This window comes from Panthera leo, chromosome E2 (assembly GCF_018350215.1).
Source record: "Panthera leo isolate Ple1 chromosome E2, P.leo_Ple1_pat1.1, whole genome shotgun sequence".
Classification (NCBI taxonomy): domain Eukaryota; kingdom Metazoa; phylum Chordata; class Mammalia; order Carnivora; family Felidae; genus Panthera; species Panthera leo.
Window position 1 is genome coordinate 59,545,126 of NC_056693.1, and position 18,227 is coordinate 59,563,352.

General features: G+C 62.0%; 1 protein-coding gene across 1 annotated transcript in view; it reads left to right on the forward strand.

Annotated features, from left to right (window-relative positions):
• Positions 1-358: 358 nt before the first annotated feature.
• The window catches only part of LOC122207764 (junctophilin-3-like), a 44,984-nt gene continuing 27,115 nt past the window's right edge, over positions 359-18,227 (forward strand). Inside the window, exons 1-2 of the mRNA XM_042917936.1 lie at positions 359-404; positions 2,598-3,375. Of these exons, the coding sequence (XP_042773870.1) occupies positions 359-404; positions 2,598-3,375 (824 nt within the window). The remainder of the gene's footprint in view (positions 405-2,597; positions 3,376-18,227) is intronic.

An 18,227-nucleotide genomic window follows, 5' to 3' on the forward strand; every position in this document is an offset into this window, starting at 1 on the left:
CCCTACTTGTGCTCTGTCTCCCTCAAAATAAATACTGTTAAACAACGCAGGTCCAACAAAACTGTACACTCTGGCCAAAGAACCTTCCTTGGATGTGGGTGTGGACACTCGCAGCTTGGACTGGGCGCAGGAGGCCTTCAAGGGCCTGCTTGCCCCACCCCCAGGGAAGGAGCCGCCGGGACCACTGAGCCTGCTCCCGGTGTCCTCCTCACGGCCTTGGGTTGGTGGAAGCCACGGGCTCTGTCCCAGCGTGGGCCCTGGCGTGCTGGGTGGCACAGAGTCAGCCACCGCCTTTGTCCGTCCTGCCCCCTGCTTACAGCCAGGTTGACTTGACTCTGGGAGGGGTGCGGTGGACGCCATGGGGCACGTGGATAAAACCCATATCCTACCCTCCGGAGGACAAGGTACCCACTGCCTGGCACAGGCAGCCAGCCGGAGGCAGGGAGAGCTCTTGGTTAGGGCAGGGGTGGGAAGAGGGGAGAGCCCTTGCTGCACTGTATTTCCCCGAGTTAAGGCCGTGGGCCCGGGGCCGCTTCCCCCAGCGGGGTGCACCCCCACCCGGCTTTGCGGTGACCAGATGACTGACCCGGGTGGGGGTACAGAAGCCCTCCCCGCCGGGTGGGAGGAGTTCCATGGGATCGGGCTGAAGTGCATGTGCAGCTGAGGCCGCCCTCCCTCGGCCCGCCCCATAGGATAGGTTCCCAAGAACCGTGCCCTGCTTCTAGAAAGCACGTGTGTTGTGGGGCACTTTTTAAATGGACAGGCTGCCGTCTGCTGGAGCAAAAGGCTCCCTGGTCCTTTGTCCCGGCTACGTCTCTTCCCACCCCGGGCATGAGTCATGAGAATAACGGGTCTAGAATACAAGGCCCTTACCTTACTCTCTGGGGAGCTGGCAGCCTGGTTCTGCAGGCGGATGTGTCCTGCAAACGTGGAAGGACCCAGGCACTCTCCAGAGTCCGCCTGTGGAATGCCGGACGTCCTGTGCGGTCGGCTCCGTGGGCTGGGGTAGCCTAGGTGTCGGGAGGGGGCTCCAGCTGGGCTGGAGTGGGTGGGATCTGGACGGCGGGGTGGGGATTAAGTAAGGGCAGGCTGCGAGGTTAAGGTCTCAGACGAGCCCTTGGAGGGTTGAGGACCTGTTCTGACTTGGGGGCTGTGGGTGACCGTGGTGGGTAGTGGCGTATCGATGGCTGATGTCCTTTAGGGATGCCCTGTCTAGAGGACCAAGATCCAGGGTTGCCAGATCCTGTAATTTTTTTTAGGAGAAACCAGAACTCAGTTTCCACGTGGAAACCCCTTGAGTTTGAAATGTTGGCTCTTCCAGTTTTTTTATGAAAACACTACGGGGCAGATAAAACCTGTATGTTGCTCCTGTGACAGTGAGTTGGGAGAGGAAGGGGAACAGCCCCCCCCCCCCCAATTTTCACTGAGAAGCCCTTCCGGGCTGGGGAGCCCCTCAGTGGTGCCTAGCTGAGGCCTGGCAGTGACTCTAGGAACCCTAGGGTTTTCATCCCCCCCTCTATCGATGAGGAGACTGAGGGTCAGAGAGGTTCCCATCACACGACCAGTGAGTAGAGCAACACGAGCCTGGTTTTGCCGCTTTATTTTTCCTTTTTATCCTCTTCTGTTAGGATATCACATATATAATAAAATCTGCAATTTTGATCCCTCTTCAAGCGTGCAGGCCAGTCACGTTACATTGACAATGTTGTGCCACCGTCACCTCTGTCTACTTTCAAAACTTCTCTGTCACCCCGAATAGAAACGGACCCCATTCAACAACTTCCTGTTCCTCCCTCCGCCCCCACCCCCAACCCTGGCACCTGCCGTTCTTCTGTCTGTGAACTTGACTACTGGAAGGGCGCCGTGTAAATGTGATTGCGGTATCTGTCCTTCTGTGACTGGCTCGTTTCACCGAGCGTAAAGTCGTCCCGGTTCATCCCTGCTGTAGCGGGTGTCAGAGTTTAACGGCTGGATAATATTCCACTGTATGGATAGACCCTACGTTATCTGTCCATCCACGGATGGACCCTCAGGTTGTTCCTACCTGCTGGCCATCTTAGTTACACTGCTGTGAACGTGGGTGTGCAAATGCTTCTTCGGAGCTTCTGCTTTTGATTCTTTTGGGGACGTCTGGTCTGCGGATTGCAATACCTTAATTAAGTTCCCAATTGTCTTCCAAACCCTTCCTCCCCCCCCACTTGTACTGGGTTTGTGGCCTGGACCTGTGTCCCTGTAGCTGGACTCCCGGACCCCACGACTCTTGGGGTCACTCGCTAACGTGCTTCCCTCTCCTTGGCTGCGTCCTCTCCCTGTCTTCTCAGGGCTGGGCCTTTGTCCCTGTGCAGGGAGAGCTCTGTAGTTCACAGCTGACTCTGTATGAGACTCGGCCACCCCCCTTCTCCCTCCCCAACTTGTAAGAGCTCGAGGTGCAGCTGTAGGAAGCAGGGCTCAAGGGTTCTCCGCCATCGGCGGTCCGTCTGCCTTAACGCGAACCGTGCCAAGATGTCTCCGGCAACCCACGGTGTCCACCCCCCCCCCCCCCCACCGACCCCCGTGGTCCTGCGGGGGGCTCACCCCTCTCTCCGCTGTCTCCGCAGGGACCTACCAGGGCCAGTGGGCCGGCGGCATGCGCCAGGGCTACGGTGTGCGGCAGAGCGTCCCCTACGGCATGGCGGCCGTCATCCGCTCGCCCCTGAGGACGTCCATCAACTCCCTGCGCAGCGAGCACACCAACGGCGCCGCGCTGCACCCCGACGCGTCCCCGGCGGCGGCCGGCAGCCCGGCCGTGTCCCGAGGGGGCTTCGTGCTCGTGGCGCACAGCGACTCCGACAGCCTCAAGAGCAAGAAGAAAGGGCTGTTCCGGCGCTCGCTGCTGAGCGGCCTGAAGCTGCGCAAGTCCGAGTCCAAGAGCAGCCTGGCCAGCCAGCGCAGCAAGCAGAGCTCGTTCCGCAGCGAGGCCGGCATGAGCACCGTCAGCTCCACCGCCAGCGACATCCACTCCACCATCAGCCTGGGCGAGGGCGAGGCCGAGCTGGCGGTCATCGAGGACGACATCGACGCCACCACCACCGAGACCTACGTGGGCGAGTGGAAGAGCGACAAGCGCTCGGGCTTCGGGGTGAGCCAGCGCTCGGACGGGCTCAAGTACGAGGGCGAGTGGGCCGGCAACCGGCGGCACGGCTACGGCTGCATGACGTTCCCCGACGGCACCAAGGAGGAGGGCAAGTACAAGCAGAACGTCCTCGTGAGCGGCAAGCGCAAGAACCTCATCCCGCTGCGCGCCAGCAAGATCCGCGAGAAGGTGGACCGGGCCGTGGAGGCCGCCGAGCGGGCCGCCACCATCGCCAAGCAGAAGGCGGAGATCGCGGCCTCCAGGTAGGAGGGGCGCGGGCGTGCAGGGCGGCGGGGCCTGGGCCGCTCGGGGCGCGGCGCTGCTGTTTCTGGACTGTGCCCGCTGGAACTCGGGGCTCCTCGGAGGTTCTCGGGGAGGCTGTGCGCGGGATCTCGGGGTTCCTCCGCGGTTCTCGGGTGGGGAGGCTGTGCGCAAGAACTCGGGGCTCCTTGGAGGTTCTCGGGGAGGGCACGAGAACTCGGGGTTCCTCAGAGGTTCTCGGCGCAGGAACTCGGGGCTCCTCGGAGGTTCTCGGGGAGGCTGTGCGCGGAAACCCGGGGTTCCTTGGCGGTTCTCAGGTGGGGAGGCTGTGCGCAAGAACTCGGGGCTCCTCGGAGATTCTCGGGGAGGCGGTGCGCGGGAACTCGGGGTTCCTCGGCGGTTCTCGGGGAGGGCACGAGAACTCGGGGCTCCTCGGAGGTTCTCGGCGCAGGAACTCGGGGCTCCTCGGAGGTTCTCGGGGAGGCGGTGCGCGGGAACTCGGGGTTCCCCGGCCGTTCTCGGGGAGGGCACGAGAACTCGGGGCTCTTCGGAGGTTCTCGGTGCAGGAACTCGGGGCTCCTCGAAGTTTCTCGGGGGGTGGGGAGGCTGTGCGCAAGAACTCGGGGCTCCTCGGAGGTTCTCGGGTGGGGGATGTGGGGGGACACAAGAACTTGGGGCTCCTCGGAGTTCTCAGGGAGGTGGGGGGCACAAGGACCGGGGGCTCCTCGTAGGTTCTCTGGAGGTGGGGGGGCATGCAGGAACTCGGGGCTCCTCGGAGGTTCTCGGGGAGGCAGTGCGCAGGAACTCGGGGTTCCTCGGAGGTTCTCGGGGAGGTGGGGGGGCCGCAAAGCAGTGGATGATCTGAGGAGGTTCTGGGCCCTGTGGCCTTCCATCCGACAGGACAGCGTCTCCTTTATCTGTTTTGAGTGCTGGTGTTCAAGGAGAGGTGTTGAGGGATAAAGGAGGTGGGCTGTTCTGGGGAGACAAAAGTGTGATGTCCCCAGGCTGCGGGTCTAGCCCTGCAAGGACACGGGGGAGGGAGGAAGCTGTCTTGGCTGTCCACGGGCCCCAGGACACAGTCCTAACTGCAGGGACTGGCTGGGGGCGCCCGGAAAGGGGTCCGTGTAAGACTTGGTGCTGTGGGCAAAGGCTGTTGTGAGACGCGACCCTTACTGAGTTCGGGGTTCCGCAGGGCTGGCGGGCACTTAACATCGGTTTCGAGTTGGCTGTTGGCAGGTGCCATGTGGGAATTCAAGGTGGCTTTGGTGTTGGTGCAGGGTGGGGGCTTCAGAGCTGGAGAAGGGGCTCAGGGCCTGGCTCCCTGGGAGCTACAGATGTAGGTGCCTGAGCGGCGAGGCCGTGGACGGCAGGGACCGCTTGCAGCTGGGAGGAAGTGGCCCTGTTGAAAGCCAAGACCCCCCCACACCCCCCCGGTGGCCACGTGCCTGGGTTCTAAAGAAACCATTCCTGATTTGAGTTACCTGAGAGCTTCCTGTCCTGCGTGTGCTTTCCTGGGTCAGGGTGGGACCTGGGGGTCTTACCCCGAGGCGCTCAGGGATGGAGCCCCCGGCTGCCTGGGCAGGAGGCTTCTGGGAGGACAGACCCCAGCGTCTTTCTGGATGATTCTGTGTTCCTGGCCGGGGGCAGGAAAACTTCCCAACTTTGCTAATTAAGGTTTTAGTGTGTGTGGTTCTAGTTTTCAATGAGCTTTGAACAGTGCGAACAAAACTGGTAGGTGCCGTTTATTGCCAGAATATGTACTGCTCCCAACATCCCAGGTTTTAGAGGGAAACAAAATCCTTTCTAAGAAGCCAAGAGAAAAGCGGAGTCCCTGCCCTAGCACCGAGGTCCAAGATGGCTGTTCGCCCCCTCTCACCCCCCCCCCCCCCGGGTACGTTCAGGCCTGGAAAGAAACAGAAGCAGCATTTGTGGCCACTCCCCTGGGGGGTTAAGATGAAATTAGGTTTCATGTTATTTCTTCCAGTATAAATGTGACAGTCGCTTGTATAGAAAAATTGGAACATAGATCGTTAAGAGGAAGCAGGCGTCACGAGCCCCGGTCTGCTGCGCCATCCAGACTCTGGCTGGCATCTGGCTGTATTTCCTGCCTTCCTGTCTGTCGTTCATTCCTTCACCTTTTGCATTTGGTTTATTTTGTTGACCTCCGCGCATGAGAGGTAGTTACAGGGCTGGGGACAGTGTCGGCGACCAGGAGAACTTCCTCGGGACTGAGGACATGGGACACGGGGTGGTTTTCTGACAGATCCCACAGAAATGGGGCTCTGGGTCCCATGAAGGAGTCGAGCCCGTGTTGTGGGCAGAGGTCAGAGTCCACACGCCTGAGGAGCTCTGCTTGGGGCTGGTTTCAACCTCTGAGCCTCGGTTTCCTCGTCTGTGAAGTGGGACTAATGGCCCCTGCTTGCAGCGAAGATCTGAGAACCCGGGTGCCAGCTCAGGGAGCGTGTCCTGGTCTGGCTCAGGCCCGTCACTGCTGAGCAGCCTGGGGAAGATGCTTCCCCTCTCTGGGCTGGGTTCCCCGTCGAGGGACGGGATGCAGTGACGCACGATGCCCTCAGCCTGCGTGGGGCTGGTGCACGGCACTGTCACCCTCCCCCGGACCATGCCACCCCCTCCCCTTCCCCTCTGACCCCAAGACCTCTCGGTGGGCGGGGGGGGGGGGGGGGGGGGAGTGGGTGTGTCTGCACATTTGCGCCGTGACTGAGCTGTGTGGGCCTCTTGGTGTCCAGGGCCACCCACTGGAGGCAGGGGTGACCACGTCCTCTATCCCTGCAATAGGGTCCGGGATAAGAAGCCTCCCTTCGAGGCGCAGGATGAAGCCCTGCTTCCTGCATTGTCTCAGTGGGCTGACAGGCCAGTTCCCTCTTTTTTTCTAACTCTGCCTGGACAGCGCAGCCCACACGAAAGCTGGGTCAGCGTCCCAGAGGCCCCAAGGCCCGCCCTCCACTGGAGCGTGAAAGTGGCCTCGGCGGCTGCGGCGTGGCTAAACCCAGGAGGACCCTGGTCATTGTCACAGCCAAGAGACGGCCAGGCCGAGACAGCAGGAACAGAGAGGGGCCACCGCTCCCTCCTTGGGCCCTGGCCGGGTCCTCATCGGGGTGCCCAGGACCCTCCCCGGGGGGGGTGCGGGGGTCAGCCCCGGGGGGGGGCGGCAGCTGTGGAGGGAGGGGACAGGCACACAGGCTTTCCTGGGAAACGTGGTGGGGGTGGCATTCTGACCCGTGGTGCCGGTCTCTGGGTCATACAGCCAAGGGGGCTGTGGGGGTGGGGGCGTGTCTGCAGCCGGATCTCAGCCCCCACCTCTGTACAGGGGATCGCCCGTGACCCCCAGTCACGCTGAGGCCAGCCACCCAGAGATGCCGGGACCTTGTCAGGTGCCGCCTTGGCTCCGCTCTTCAAAGCTTTCCAGGCCACGTCCGGTGTCGCCAGCACCTGGTGGTGTATAAAACTCGCACGGCCGGGCCCCACCCCAGAGCTGCTGATTCGGGGGTCCGGGTGGGGCCCGAGAACCTGCATTCATTCTTCATGAGCCCCCGGGGGATGCTGGGAGCCTCCAGCGCTTCTGACAGGAGGCCCGCAGGGCAGAGGCGTTGGAGGGTCCCAGGTGGGTCTGTCTGGGCCTCCGAGGTCTGAGCGGAAGGCGCTGCTGTCCTTCGCCTGGGACTTCCTGCCAAGTTATGTCTGCCCGGTTGTGCGTGCCGGTGACAGGGTCCGTGATAGATGGATGCCACCCTGTCGCCAATGGGACACCCCTGAGCGCCCCCTGGGAACTGCTTCCAGCATGTGTGTTCTGACTGCCCACAGCATAGACGTCTCCCGTCCTCATACACTCAGGCGCTCCCCTGGAGCGTCCTGAACGGGATGGCAGGTCTGTCTCTTCTGTGCCTGCCTGCCTCCCTCCTTCCACCCTCCCGGTGCCCGCAGCAGGCATGACCAGTCCATCCCGGTGCTCCTGGCAGTGCCCTGGCCCGGGGCACAGGACCTGCCAGCTGTGATCTCACCAGAGGGGCTGGTCCTCCCAGGGACCAGCCTGTGGTGAAAACGCAAACCCGTCCCCGCTAGTCAGGAAGACGGTGTGCAGGACGCCTGGCCCGAAGGCCGCCACACGTGAGTGTCCAGCAGCTGCCCTGTGTCGTGCAGCGATCCCGGCCCCCCCCCACCCCCCAGGAGGAAAGAGCTGGTAGAAACCGAGCTGGGGGTGGGCCGATCGGCCTCCTGCCCTGTGGTGGCCCCGGGACACCTCCCAGCGGCCGGGGCTGGTGGATGGTGCTGGAGAAGGCGGCCGGGCGAGGGCTGTGAGCCCCCAGCTGTGACCACTAGGCGAGGGCGGGGAGGGGGCACCCCTCACCTGGGGAGGGAGAGCCCGCACCCGGGTGGTGGTCGTGAGCCGGTGTCCCTGGCCGCTGCCTCTGGTAGTGGAGGAGAGCTGTCATAGGGGGCACCAAGTCTTTGAAGTTTTATCTTGTTCTGTTGGAACATAACATCGGGGCCAGGTGTGGTCTTGTCCCTGGATCCCTGGTCCCTGGAACCGTGTGTGTGGCTCGGTCACGTGGCATCTGTGTAACAGCCGTGCTTTGGATGAATGTGTGGCTGCTTGGGGCCCACCTGCTCTCATCGTCGGGGACAGCTTCCTCTGGCACTGGGAGGCGGCAGCTCCCGGGGGGTGTGGGGCAGCTGTGCCGTTTGAGGGGGACTCTTGCTCCCACGGGAGCAGCCCCAGCTGGGCCTGGGCGTGTGGGCAGGACACGGGGCCGTGCTGGGACGCCCTGGGGGTGAGGTGGCCGGGTGGCTGAGGACGCCTGTTCCTGGGCACTGAGCTGGCTGGGTCATTGGGGCGGACCAGTGCGCGTGCTGGCCGTCAGCTGGGGTCCGAGTTGTGTGACGCTTGGCTGAGTGAGAATCGTGGGTGGGGGGAGATGGGAGGGACCCTGACCGGGCAATTAGGTGGCCGAGGCCATTCTTGACACGCAGACGGCTATCCCCCTCCCACACTCAGGTAGACGGGGCTCCCTGCTCACCACTGTCCAGATCCTTCCGTCGGGCAGACCGGCTGCTCTGGGCGGGAGCTGGGGAGGGGAGCCATGTGGACGGCATAGCCGAGAGCCGCCCCGATGCTGAGGGTGGGGTGCCCAGGTCTCCGAGCCGGGCAGCGGCACGGTCAGGACTAGACGCACCGCCAGGGTATTGCCCCTTCGGGCCTGGGCCGTGTTCTGGGACCCCCCCCACTTGTGGATATGGGGGGGGGGGCTGGCTGGCTTCTGCAAAATGCTCTCTAAACAGACCGTGGTCCCTAGGACAGGGAGGACTTGCTGTACAAAACCTCAGGGAGGCCTGTTCTGGGAGGGGCTCCCAACTCCCCAGCCCCTGCTTGAGCGCCCGCTGTATGCCCAGCGAGCTGGTGTGTCTGCACCGGGGCCTCGGCGCCCTCCGCCGTGCGCCCTGGCTTCCCGGCCTCTGTGAGATCTGGACCTGCTCTAGGCCGTTCCTGAGGGGTCGGTACAGCCTGCGGGCAGGGAGGCGGAGTCCTCCGCCAGGAGGTTACCTGAGGCATGTTTCCTTCTTGAAGGAGACAAAACTTTCCAGGATCTGAAGTTGGGGGCCGGGAGGGGGGGGGGGTTCTTTTTTTAACGTTATTTTTTATGAAGGTGATCCCTCCACAAAAAAAATATTAAAACCATAAAACGGATTGGTGTAACGTAACTGTCATGCCCAGACCGGTTCATCTCCTTAGAGGGAATTAGAGCGACCCCCCACCCCCAACCGACCAGCCACAGGGGGTCCGTTCCCAAGACCCGCAGTGGATGCCTGAGACCATGGATAGGAGCCGAGCCAACCCAACCCAACCCTGTCCACGCCGCGTGTCTTCCTGGACGTCACACCTACGAGGAAGTTTAATTTACGAGTCAGGCTACGTCAGAGACGAACGATAAAACAGAACATCCGCAGCAACACTGATAAAAGTTACGTGAACGTCGTCTCTCTCAGGACCTCTTGTCCCCTTCTCGTGACGCGGATGCTGAAATGCCCCCAGAGGAGGCCAAGTGCTCCGAATGACAGGGGTATGTGACAAACCTTAGGCCACCACGGACCCCTGACCACACGTCAGAAGGCGATCCTCTGCTTCCAGACCTCGGTCGACGGGCTCACTGAAACCGTGGACAAGGGGACCGTGCACATTTTTGTCAGGCTTCTCTCCGCCTGGATGCAGAGACGGATATCACCCCCTCGTGGTTTCCCGTTACAGGCATGGGACTGCGCCGTCCGCGGCGTTCTCTGGTTTGTCTTTTCTACCCCTTCTGTCAAGGACGTCTTTCCGTTTCAGGGTGTCCGGACCTGTGTGTTTCCTAACGGCTACACGATATTGGGGAGCACGGATGCACCGTGCCGGTCCACCCCGGACTCTGTGAATGAGTGTTGGGGGTGCGTCTGATCGCTCAGTCTTGCAGACGCGGCTGCAGGAGCTGTGGTCGCCCGTCCGCTGGGCTGCCGGCTTGCACATTCCCGCAGTGTAGCCTCCCAGAGCAGCCGCTGCCGGCTGGGAGCCGCGTGCGTTTCAGGTTGCTGGTGGTGCTGCCAGGTGGCCTGGCGGGAAGGCTGCCCTGATTTACCCTGGGGGGGGGGGCCCCGCAGGGCAGTCCTGGCTGAGCGCCGTCATCCAGCGGTTTCCCTCTGCCGCAGGCTGACCGTGCCCCAGAGACCCTGTCCTCCCAGTCCTCTGGGCCCGGTGGGTGCGCGACCTTCTGTGGCAGGTGTGGTGAAGGATTTTGAGAGGAGGGGGTCATGCAAGATGAGGTCCCCACAGGAGGAGTGCACGGGGTCACAGAGCTACCCCCCCATGTCCCCCCCCAGCCTCTGGAAGGAATCAGCCCTGCCCACGCTGTGACTTACACCCACTGAGACTCTGGTTTCTGCCCTCTAGAGTCAGACCGTGAGTGCACGTTAAAGCCACCGTGTGTGTGGAGACCTCTGCCTGAGGGCGGGGTGCGTCACCTGCGGTCCCTCTCCAGAAGGGTCACGCCTGTCCCCTTCCCACCCCACCGGGCGGCCAGCTCTCCCGGTCCCTGCGGAGCTGGGCTCTCTCTGCAGGGTACACGAGCTTCCTGCTGCCGGGGGAGGGCCGGCCACCTGCTAGGAGAGGCCTTCGGGTGGGCGAGAGCCATCTGTTCCGGCTCTGGCCTCCCGACGTGGAAACCATGAGAGACTGGGGAGTGGGGTGCTGGATCCCGGGAAGGGGCCGGGTCGGGGCTGGCCGCGTGCACCTGCCAGCCTTGGGTTCCATCCCAGAGGTGCGGGGGCTCGAGCTCGGGCCTGTGTCCAGTGCCTTCTGTCTGTGTGCCTGGCGGGTGCCGGGGACCTGGGGAGCCGGCCCCTGCCCGCACCTCCACCCTGCACCTCGCCCTGTGGTGCCCCACCCTCGCTCGTGGGGTCGGGACATGGGCTGTCGGACGTGATTGGGCTCGTTGCCCGCTTTGCTCCACTTGTGCCACTTGACGGAACGCACGGAGCCTGGGACTCGGCCACTGGCAGCTTGGGTGACGCGGGAGACAGGAAGCCAGTCCCATGCTGGCCGAGTCCAGGCGAGCCCGGGGCCGGGTGTCCTGGGGGCCGTTTAACCTGCCTTCCCCTGAGTTCACCTCCTCTCGAGAGAGCCCGGTGCCTTTTACGAGGCCCTGGGAAAGGGCCGTCAGGTCGGTCTTGGTGATCTGTCCCCAGACTTGGTGAGTCCGGGTGTTCCCCCTAAACTTGCCCCCCGGCCGTCCTATTGCAGCGGGAGCCCGGTTCTTCGGGAGAAAGGGCGCGTGGCCCTGCTGTCTGCAGCCTCAGGCCAGGCTCCCGGGGCCTGTGTTTCAGCTCTGTAAAACGGGTTGTAACGAGCAGGTGCCTGCCGGGTCCCAAGGAAAAACCAGGGACGCCTGCTCTCCTTCCCCCGACATGCCGGAGCAGGCAGGGAGAGGGACAGAGAACTCCCCTGCCCTTGACCCTCGGCAGGCCCCGAGCCTCGGTTTCCCCACCTGAGTGGAGCACACACCCGGCGCTTGGACAACCATGTCTACACTAGTCAGACTTGGAGAGTTTTGTTTTATTGAAGCTTATTTCAGTCCAGCCTGGAACCCAGTAGGCACTTGGGGCAAACTGCACATTTGTTCCTGATTCCAAGCCCCCCCCCCCCCCCCCCCCCCCGCAACTGACCATGCCCTTTGCCGTGCGACTCTGGGGTCCCTCCTGTTGGAGGCTCTGCCACGTGCTTTGGTCAGCGGCATGGGGTGGGAGGGGTATCTAGTGCCCCCACCCCACCCCTCTTGTGCCCCTGCCAGCACATGACCGTGTGACCTGGGGATGAGCCATGCCAGGAAGACCCAGATGCACGGGTGAGAACGATCAGGTCCCCTCCTTTTGGGAAAGGATTGTTACGCAGCACTGTAGCTGACTGATACGGCATCCGTGAGTGGTTCTTTTTTTTTTTTTTTTTAATCTTTTTGAGAGAGCATGAGCAGGGGAGGGACAGAGAGGGGGACACAGAATCTGAAGCAGGCTCCAGGCTCTGAGCACTCAGCGCAGAGCCCAACACAGGCCTTGACCTCATGAACTGCGAGATCATGACCAGAGCCAAAGTCGGATGCTTAACCAACTGAGCCACCCAGACGCTTCGAGAGTGGTTCTTGAAGGAAGAAAGGAGTGTTTCTGCTGAGCTCCAGCCACGTTGGACTGTTGGTTCTTTTTCGGGAACATTCCCGACCCTTCCTTGTGTGACTGCCCTGGGGCTACCATGACCACGTGCCCCTCGCTGGGAGGCTTGAACCAACAGGAGTCTGTCTATCGTCTCCCAGCTCTGGGGGCAGAAGTCTGAAATCAAGGTGTGGGGTGGGGACATGCTCCCCTCCGGAGGCTCCAGGGAGGATCCTTCCTGCCTCTTCCAGCTGCTGGGGACTCCAGGTGTTTCTTGGCTGTGGCCGCATCCCTCCAACCTCTGCTCGTGTCCTCACTTGCCCTCTCCCTGTGTCAGTGTTCCCTCTGACAAGGACGGGTCATCAGGTTTAGGGGCACCCTAACTCAATCTGACCTCCCCCTAATCAGGTGTGCAAAGACCCTGTCCCGAGTGAGGTCATGCTGAAACTCTAGGGGGATGTGACTCTGGGGGTCCCCATCCAACCCACTGTACTGTGTGGCTACACCACAGCTAGGCTTTTCCCTGGCTCATGGACGCTGTTCCTTTTGCTCGGGGGCGTCGGTAACTCACAGCTGTTGTCCGTGGAATCCACCTGCCTCCAGAGAGCTGGGGTCAGAACTGCCCCCTTGCCCCCCTCAAAAACTTTCCTTTCTTCTCCGGGTCTGTGTTCTCGTGGGCCCTGCTTCAGCTTTCCTGGAGTTTTCCGTGAAAAACCACCTACCCGAGGCATGTGGTGTCATGGGAGTTCACCAAAGGCTTGGCGAGACAGAAGGGGGTTGATCTCAGTTACAGACAGAACCTGCCGTGGCTCACAGATGCCGCTGTGCTCCAAACCCTTCCCGCCCCCCTCCCCTAGCCGCTCCTTCCACTTGAACTTCAGCCTTTGTGCTCAGCGCCCCCACTGCCAACTCCCCCCGGGCTGTGACCTGGGCCTCCCCTGCCCCTCCCAGGTCCCACCAATGGGCTCTGCCAGGCACTGGGGCACCCGGCACGGCTGGTATCCAGGGAGGGCCCACTACTGGAACGTGCAAGCCCCCACCAGCTCGGGGGGGGGGGCGGTGGTGGATAGAAGGCACAGGATGGGAAATGGGAACCCCTCGCTGCATGAGCACGTCGCTGACCTTAGCCTCTGCTGTGGAAGGGTCTGCGTGACCAGAGTTCCGAAACGTTTGCTTTGGGAGACTTTGAAGAGTGATTCTGGCCACGGTGGTTCCTGCAGACGTATGTCTGTCAGGCGGGACTTGGTGTCGGAACCAGGACTCCACTGCAAACGACAGAATCCCGACTCAAACTGGTTCAAGAGAAAAGGGGCTGTGCGGCTCTTGTTCCATGGCTTGCTGTCAGGCACGGCTGGATCCAGGGGTTCGGATGATGTCAGGGCTCTGTCCCTCTCTGTGTTCATCCCCTTGTCTACCAGGTCCCCTGCAGGAGGTGGGAAAGACCGGCAGGTCCCTGCTCCCCTAACCCTGCAGCTCTCAATCCAGAGGGAAGGAGCACCCATGTCAGAATGATCTGGAAAGGCTGTGAGTGACCACGCTGGGTCACAGGTGCACCTCCAGCTTGGGGGGGGGGGGGTGGTGTGGTCGAGGATGGACACCCCACGGGACACGGAGCGGGGGAGAACTCGTCCCTGATGGGAGCGCTGTGCTAACGAGCCCAGCCCAGACTTCGGAAGGGAGCGGTGCCGGGATCCGTTTCCTCGTGTGTGTGATGAAAGTCGGGAGTGCCTCGGTCCACGTCTTCCTGTCGAGATGCACTGGCATCGCGTCCTCAAGGCTCGTTCACGTTGTGGTGGGTGTCAGAGCTTCCTTACCTTCTGGGGCTGAGGGACATTCCGGTGTGTGGATCGCCACGTGTGCTTAGCCACTCGTCCACGGCTGGTTTCCACCTTTGTGATGGATCCTGCTGCTGTGAACGTTCACGGCCAGGTGTTTGTGGGGACGGGCGCACCTAGGAGCGGAATTGCTGGGCCACGTGGCGGTCCTCCGTTTAACTTTCTGGGCACTGGCCACACAGCCACGGCCCCGTTCCGCGTCCTGACCGGCAATGCAAGTGGGTTTTGGTTTCTTCCCGTCCCTGCCGGGAAGAGAGGGAGGAAGAGAGGATCCCGACCAGCTGAACCACCGAGGTACCCAAGCGTCGGACTCTTGATTTTGGCTCAGGTCATGACCCCAGGGTCGTGTGATCAGGCCCCAGGTTGGGCTCTGGGCTGAGCAGGGAGCCTGCTTGGGATCCTCTGAATCTGTCTCTGCCCACACTCTACTGTTATTGTCTGTCTGAATGCCCCCCCCAGCCCGCCTCGTGGTCCGTGGGATTTGGATTCATGTTTCCCCGATGGCAAGAGAACGATGTACTTGGCCATTTATGCATCTTCCCTGGAGAACCGCCTGCGATCTGGGGCTTTAACGTTTGCTCACTCCTCCCCGTCAGCCACGTTTATTTGTTGGAGTCGTTCCCTCCCCCGCCTCCCCAGCTGAGCTGGAGGCCTGGCGAGTGCTGCCCGCGTTCCTTGTTGTCCAACCCCCCACGGTGTTCCTTGGGGAGCCTGGGGACAGTGTCTCTGCTGGTGTCGCCTGGGGGACTCGGTCCCTCCCCCCCCCCACCCTGTTGAGCTCATCCACTAGTGGTGTTATCACTTGGCCTCCCCAGCGTGGGTCCCTCGGGGCAGGACACTGAAACTGCTCGGGACCCGGACCCCTTCCTGCACTCTGGTGCCACCCAAGCACCCCGGACGTCGTGAGCATGCCAGGGAGGCAAGAGGACCTCTGTTCTCATCTCCCCTTAGTGTCTCTGGCTCCCACACTCTCCTCCTTTGAGCCCCTAGCCCTGGGCCCCCAGTGGGTGTAGATGTTAGAGCCCCAGCTCTGCCCCCTTGTGGCCGGCGAGAGGCCGTGCCTACAGATGGGGCTCCCAGAGCCTCTGATGGGAGGTCCACATGCTGTGACCCCTTTACCCCATTGCTGGGGTGCTCGGCCCCTCATTTTCTCTGCTGTGGGGGAGGCATCACCCTCAGGTCCCAGGGCACATGGGACCTGCCCTTGGCTTGGGCAGAGTCCTCCCTTCCTCTCAGCTTTGAAAGCTGCCTTGAATAGGAATTTTCCTAGGGTGACAAGGAAAGTTAAAAGGAAGCCATTTCCCTCCCTCCCTGCCCTGTTGGCACTGGGTCCAGCGTGGCCGTGCAGGGCTGGCTTGCGGCCCACGGACCCGACCCCTTCTTCCCAAGGGCGCGGCGGTCCCTGTGGCTGGGGTGGCACAAGCCACACGTTCCCGGAGCAGGAGCCAGAATGAAATGACCCACCCCCCACCCCCACCCCAGGCCCTTGGCTTCACCAGATGCCCATGGCAACCCGGAGAGCCAGTGTTGAGGATCAAAGGCCCTGAGGTCCTTGTCCCCACCTGGAAGGGAGCCACCGCCAATTAGGAACACTTCTTCATTTAAAAACTTCGCGGTAAAACACACGTGACCTGCGCTTTTCCACCAGAACGACTTTCAGGTGGACGGTTCAGGGGCTGTGAGTACGCTCGGAGCGTTGTGTAACCCGCACCACCGTCTCCGGCCCGGCTCCTCTGCCCGGACTGCAGCTCTGTGTCCGTGAAACCGTGGCCCCCGGCCCCCCGTCTGCTTTCTCCTCCAGGGGCCTCGTGTAAGTGGAGTCCTACGGGTGTATCCCGTCGTGACGGCTGGTTTCACCGGGCACGGTGTCCTACACGTCTGTCGGTGTTAGGGGGGCGGGGGCACTTCCCTTTCATGGCTGAGCGGCCCCCCGTTGTGCTCGTGGACCCCGTTTTGTCCACCTGCCAGCGGGCACGCCGCTTGCATCTACCTTCTGGCCGCTGTGGTGAACGTGGGCATGTCTTTTATGCAGGCTTTGTATCGTGGAAGATCTCAATTAGGTGCAAAAGTGGAGGGAAGAGTCTGTGACACCGTGGACCGCTCACCTGGCTTGAGCCACTGGGAGCTCCTGACTCCTCTTGTCCGCTTGAACCCTGACCCGCCCCCCCCCTCCCCCAGGATTACTTTTGGAGCGAATTCCAGGCCTCCTAAAACCTTGTCTGTAAAGATAAAAGTAATCGGGCGTGCCTGGGTGGCTCAGTCGGTTAGGCATCCGACTCTCTTTTTGGTTACTTATTTTGAGAGAGAGAGTGCGAGCAGGGGAGGGGCAGAGAGAATCCCAACCAGTTGAACCACCCAGGCACCCAGGCGTCCAGCTCTTGACTTTGGCTCAGGTCATGATTCCCAGGGTCATGTGATCAAGCCCCAAGTTGGGCTCTGTGCTCACAGCGTGGAGGCTGCTTGGGATTCTCTCTCCCCCCCTTTCTCTGCCCCTCCCCTGCTCACACTCGCTCTCAATAAACATTTAAGAAGATGAAAATAATTAGAAATCTAAGCTTAATATCCTCCCATCTGAAAAAATAGCACCAATATCTAATAGCCTTAAAAATCCAGCCAAGCCCTCATACTACCTCGCTTTTTCATTAGTTATTTGAATCCTGATTGAAGCTCATACACCGCTCCAGCTGTGGTCACCGGTTGATCTCCCTCCCGGGTCTCGTGTCCGCGACAGGCTCCCTCCTGGCAGCGTGTTTATTTGGGCAAACCAAGTTCTGGAGAATTTCCCAAAGTTGGGGTTTTGCTGAGCGCATCCAGGGTGGGCTTGACCTGTTCCTCTGTCCCGTGGATTTGCTGGAATGGGTAGACCAGGAGGCCTCACCGGATACCCATGCTGTTTGCTTCTTTCCGCGAGAACGCTCCCCAGGTGGACGTGCTCCGAGGACAGCGGGCACAGAAGGGCCGTCGTGTCTCGGTGAGGTCGGGGGTCGGTTGTGGCCGCCGTCTGCCCCGTTTCAGGAGCACCTGGTTAAGCTGAAGTCCATCCTGGTGCTGGCCCAGCCCTCGGGGAGGCTGCCGGGGGCTCGCGAGGCCGCTGGCCGGTCCCCCAGGGCACCGGAGGGAGGAGGCCCCTCCATGCACCGGCTCATCTCCAGGCGGGCCGCGACTGCCGGTCCCTCTGGAGCCCTGCGTTGTTTGGATGGAGCCGGGCCCAGCCAGTCCCGCACGGCGTCAGAGTCCACGTGCTGTGACCCGGGCAGGCAGAGGAGGGGGCCGGGCTGGCGGGTGGGACCCTGTGCCCGGGGCTCTGGAGCAAGTCCCCCGGCCAGCACTGCTTTTCTTCAGTCTATCTCAGACCAGTCCGTGGGCCTCCAGCCTGTTCTGATGCTACGGTTTCCTGGCTCCCAGGTTTGACACGGTGACCTACGGGGCCAGGCCCCACGGCAAGGTCTGTGGGGCCCGCTCCTCTCCAAGGGGCCGAGCGCCTGCTGCTGGCACTCTGGGAAGAGGAGGGTTTCGGGGACCAGAGAGCTCAGGCAGTCGGGGTCCAGCCCCACCGGGCATTTTCAGGTTGTCAGCCTGGCCGCCAAATGCCCACAGAGGTCCAGAATGACCGGGAAATTAGCTGGAAACCACGGTGGCGGCCTGTCTCGGGGGTCTGGGACCTGAGTGGGGGATGGGCCCAGCTGCGTGGGAGGTCTGTGCTGGTGCGGAGGGGGGATGACCGCCACCTCTGCTGGGAGAGCTCACCTGCACGTCGTCACTGCCTCCCATCTGGTCGTCTCTGCAGTCTGCGGATGGGGCATCAGCTGTAAGAGGAGGAGTCTGCTCTCCGGGAAGAGGGCCAGGCTCTCCACCCAAACGCAGCCCCCCTTGAATTTTGGCCTCGGATCCTACCACCCCCTGGCAGACGTCCTGCACTGGTGCCCCACCACCCTCTGGGCAGCCTTTCCCTCCGCACATTCTGTTCCTTCCTGGAATGCCCTTCCTTCAGCCCAGTGAGCTCCTCTACAACCCTCGAGACGCTGCTCAGATGCACCTCTCTGAACTCAACCCCGACCCTGAGGAGGGAGTCGGCCGCTCCCTTTCTGTGAGCCCTCTGTGTTGGCATGTGTTGGCATGTGTCTTGAGGCGCCAGGGTTTTTAACCGGTTGGGACTCTGAGCCCCCTGAAGTCAGGACTTTGCTTCTCCACGCGGCAGGGACAGGAAGGAAGCAATTCTTATGCCGCTGACCGCATGTGAGGAGCAAGCATGGTGGGCCGCAGGGCCAGAGCCTCCGTTTCCTCCTCTGTATGTCAGGCACCACTCCTGGGGCAGCAGAACGGGACAGGAGGAT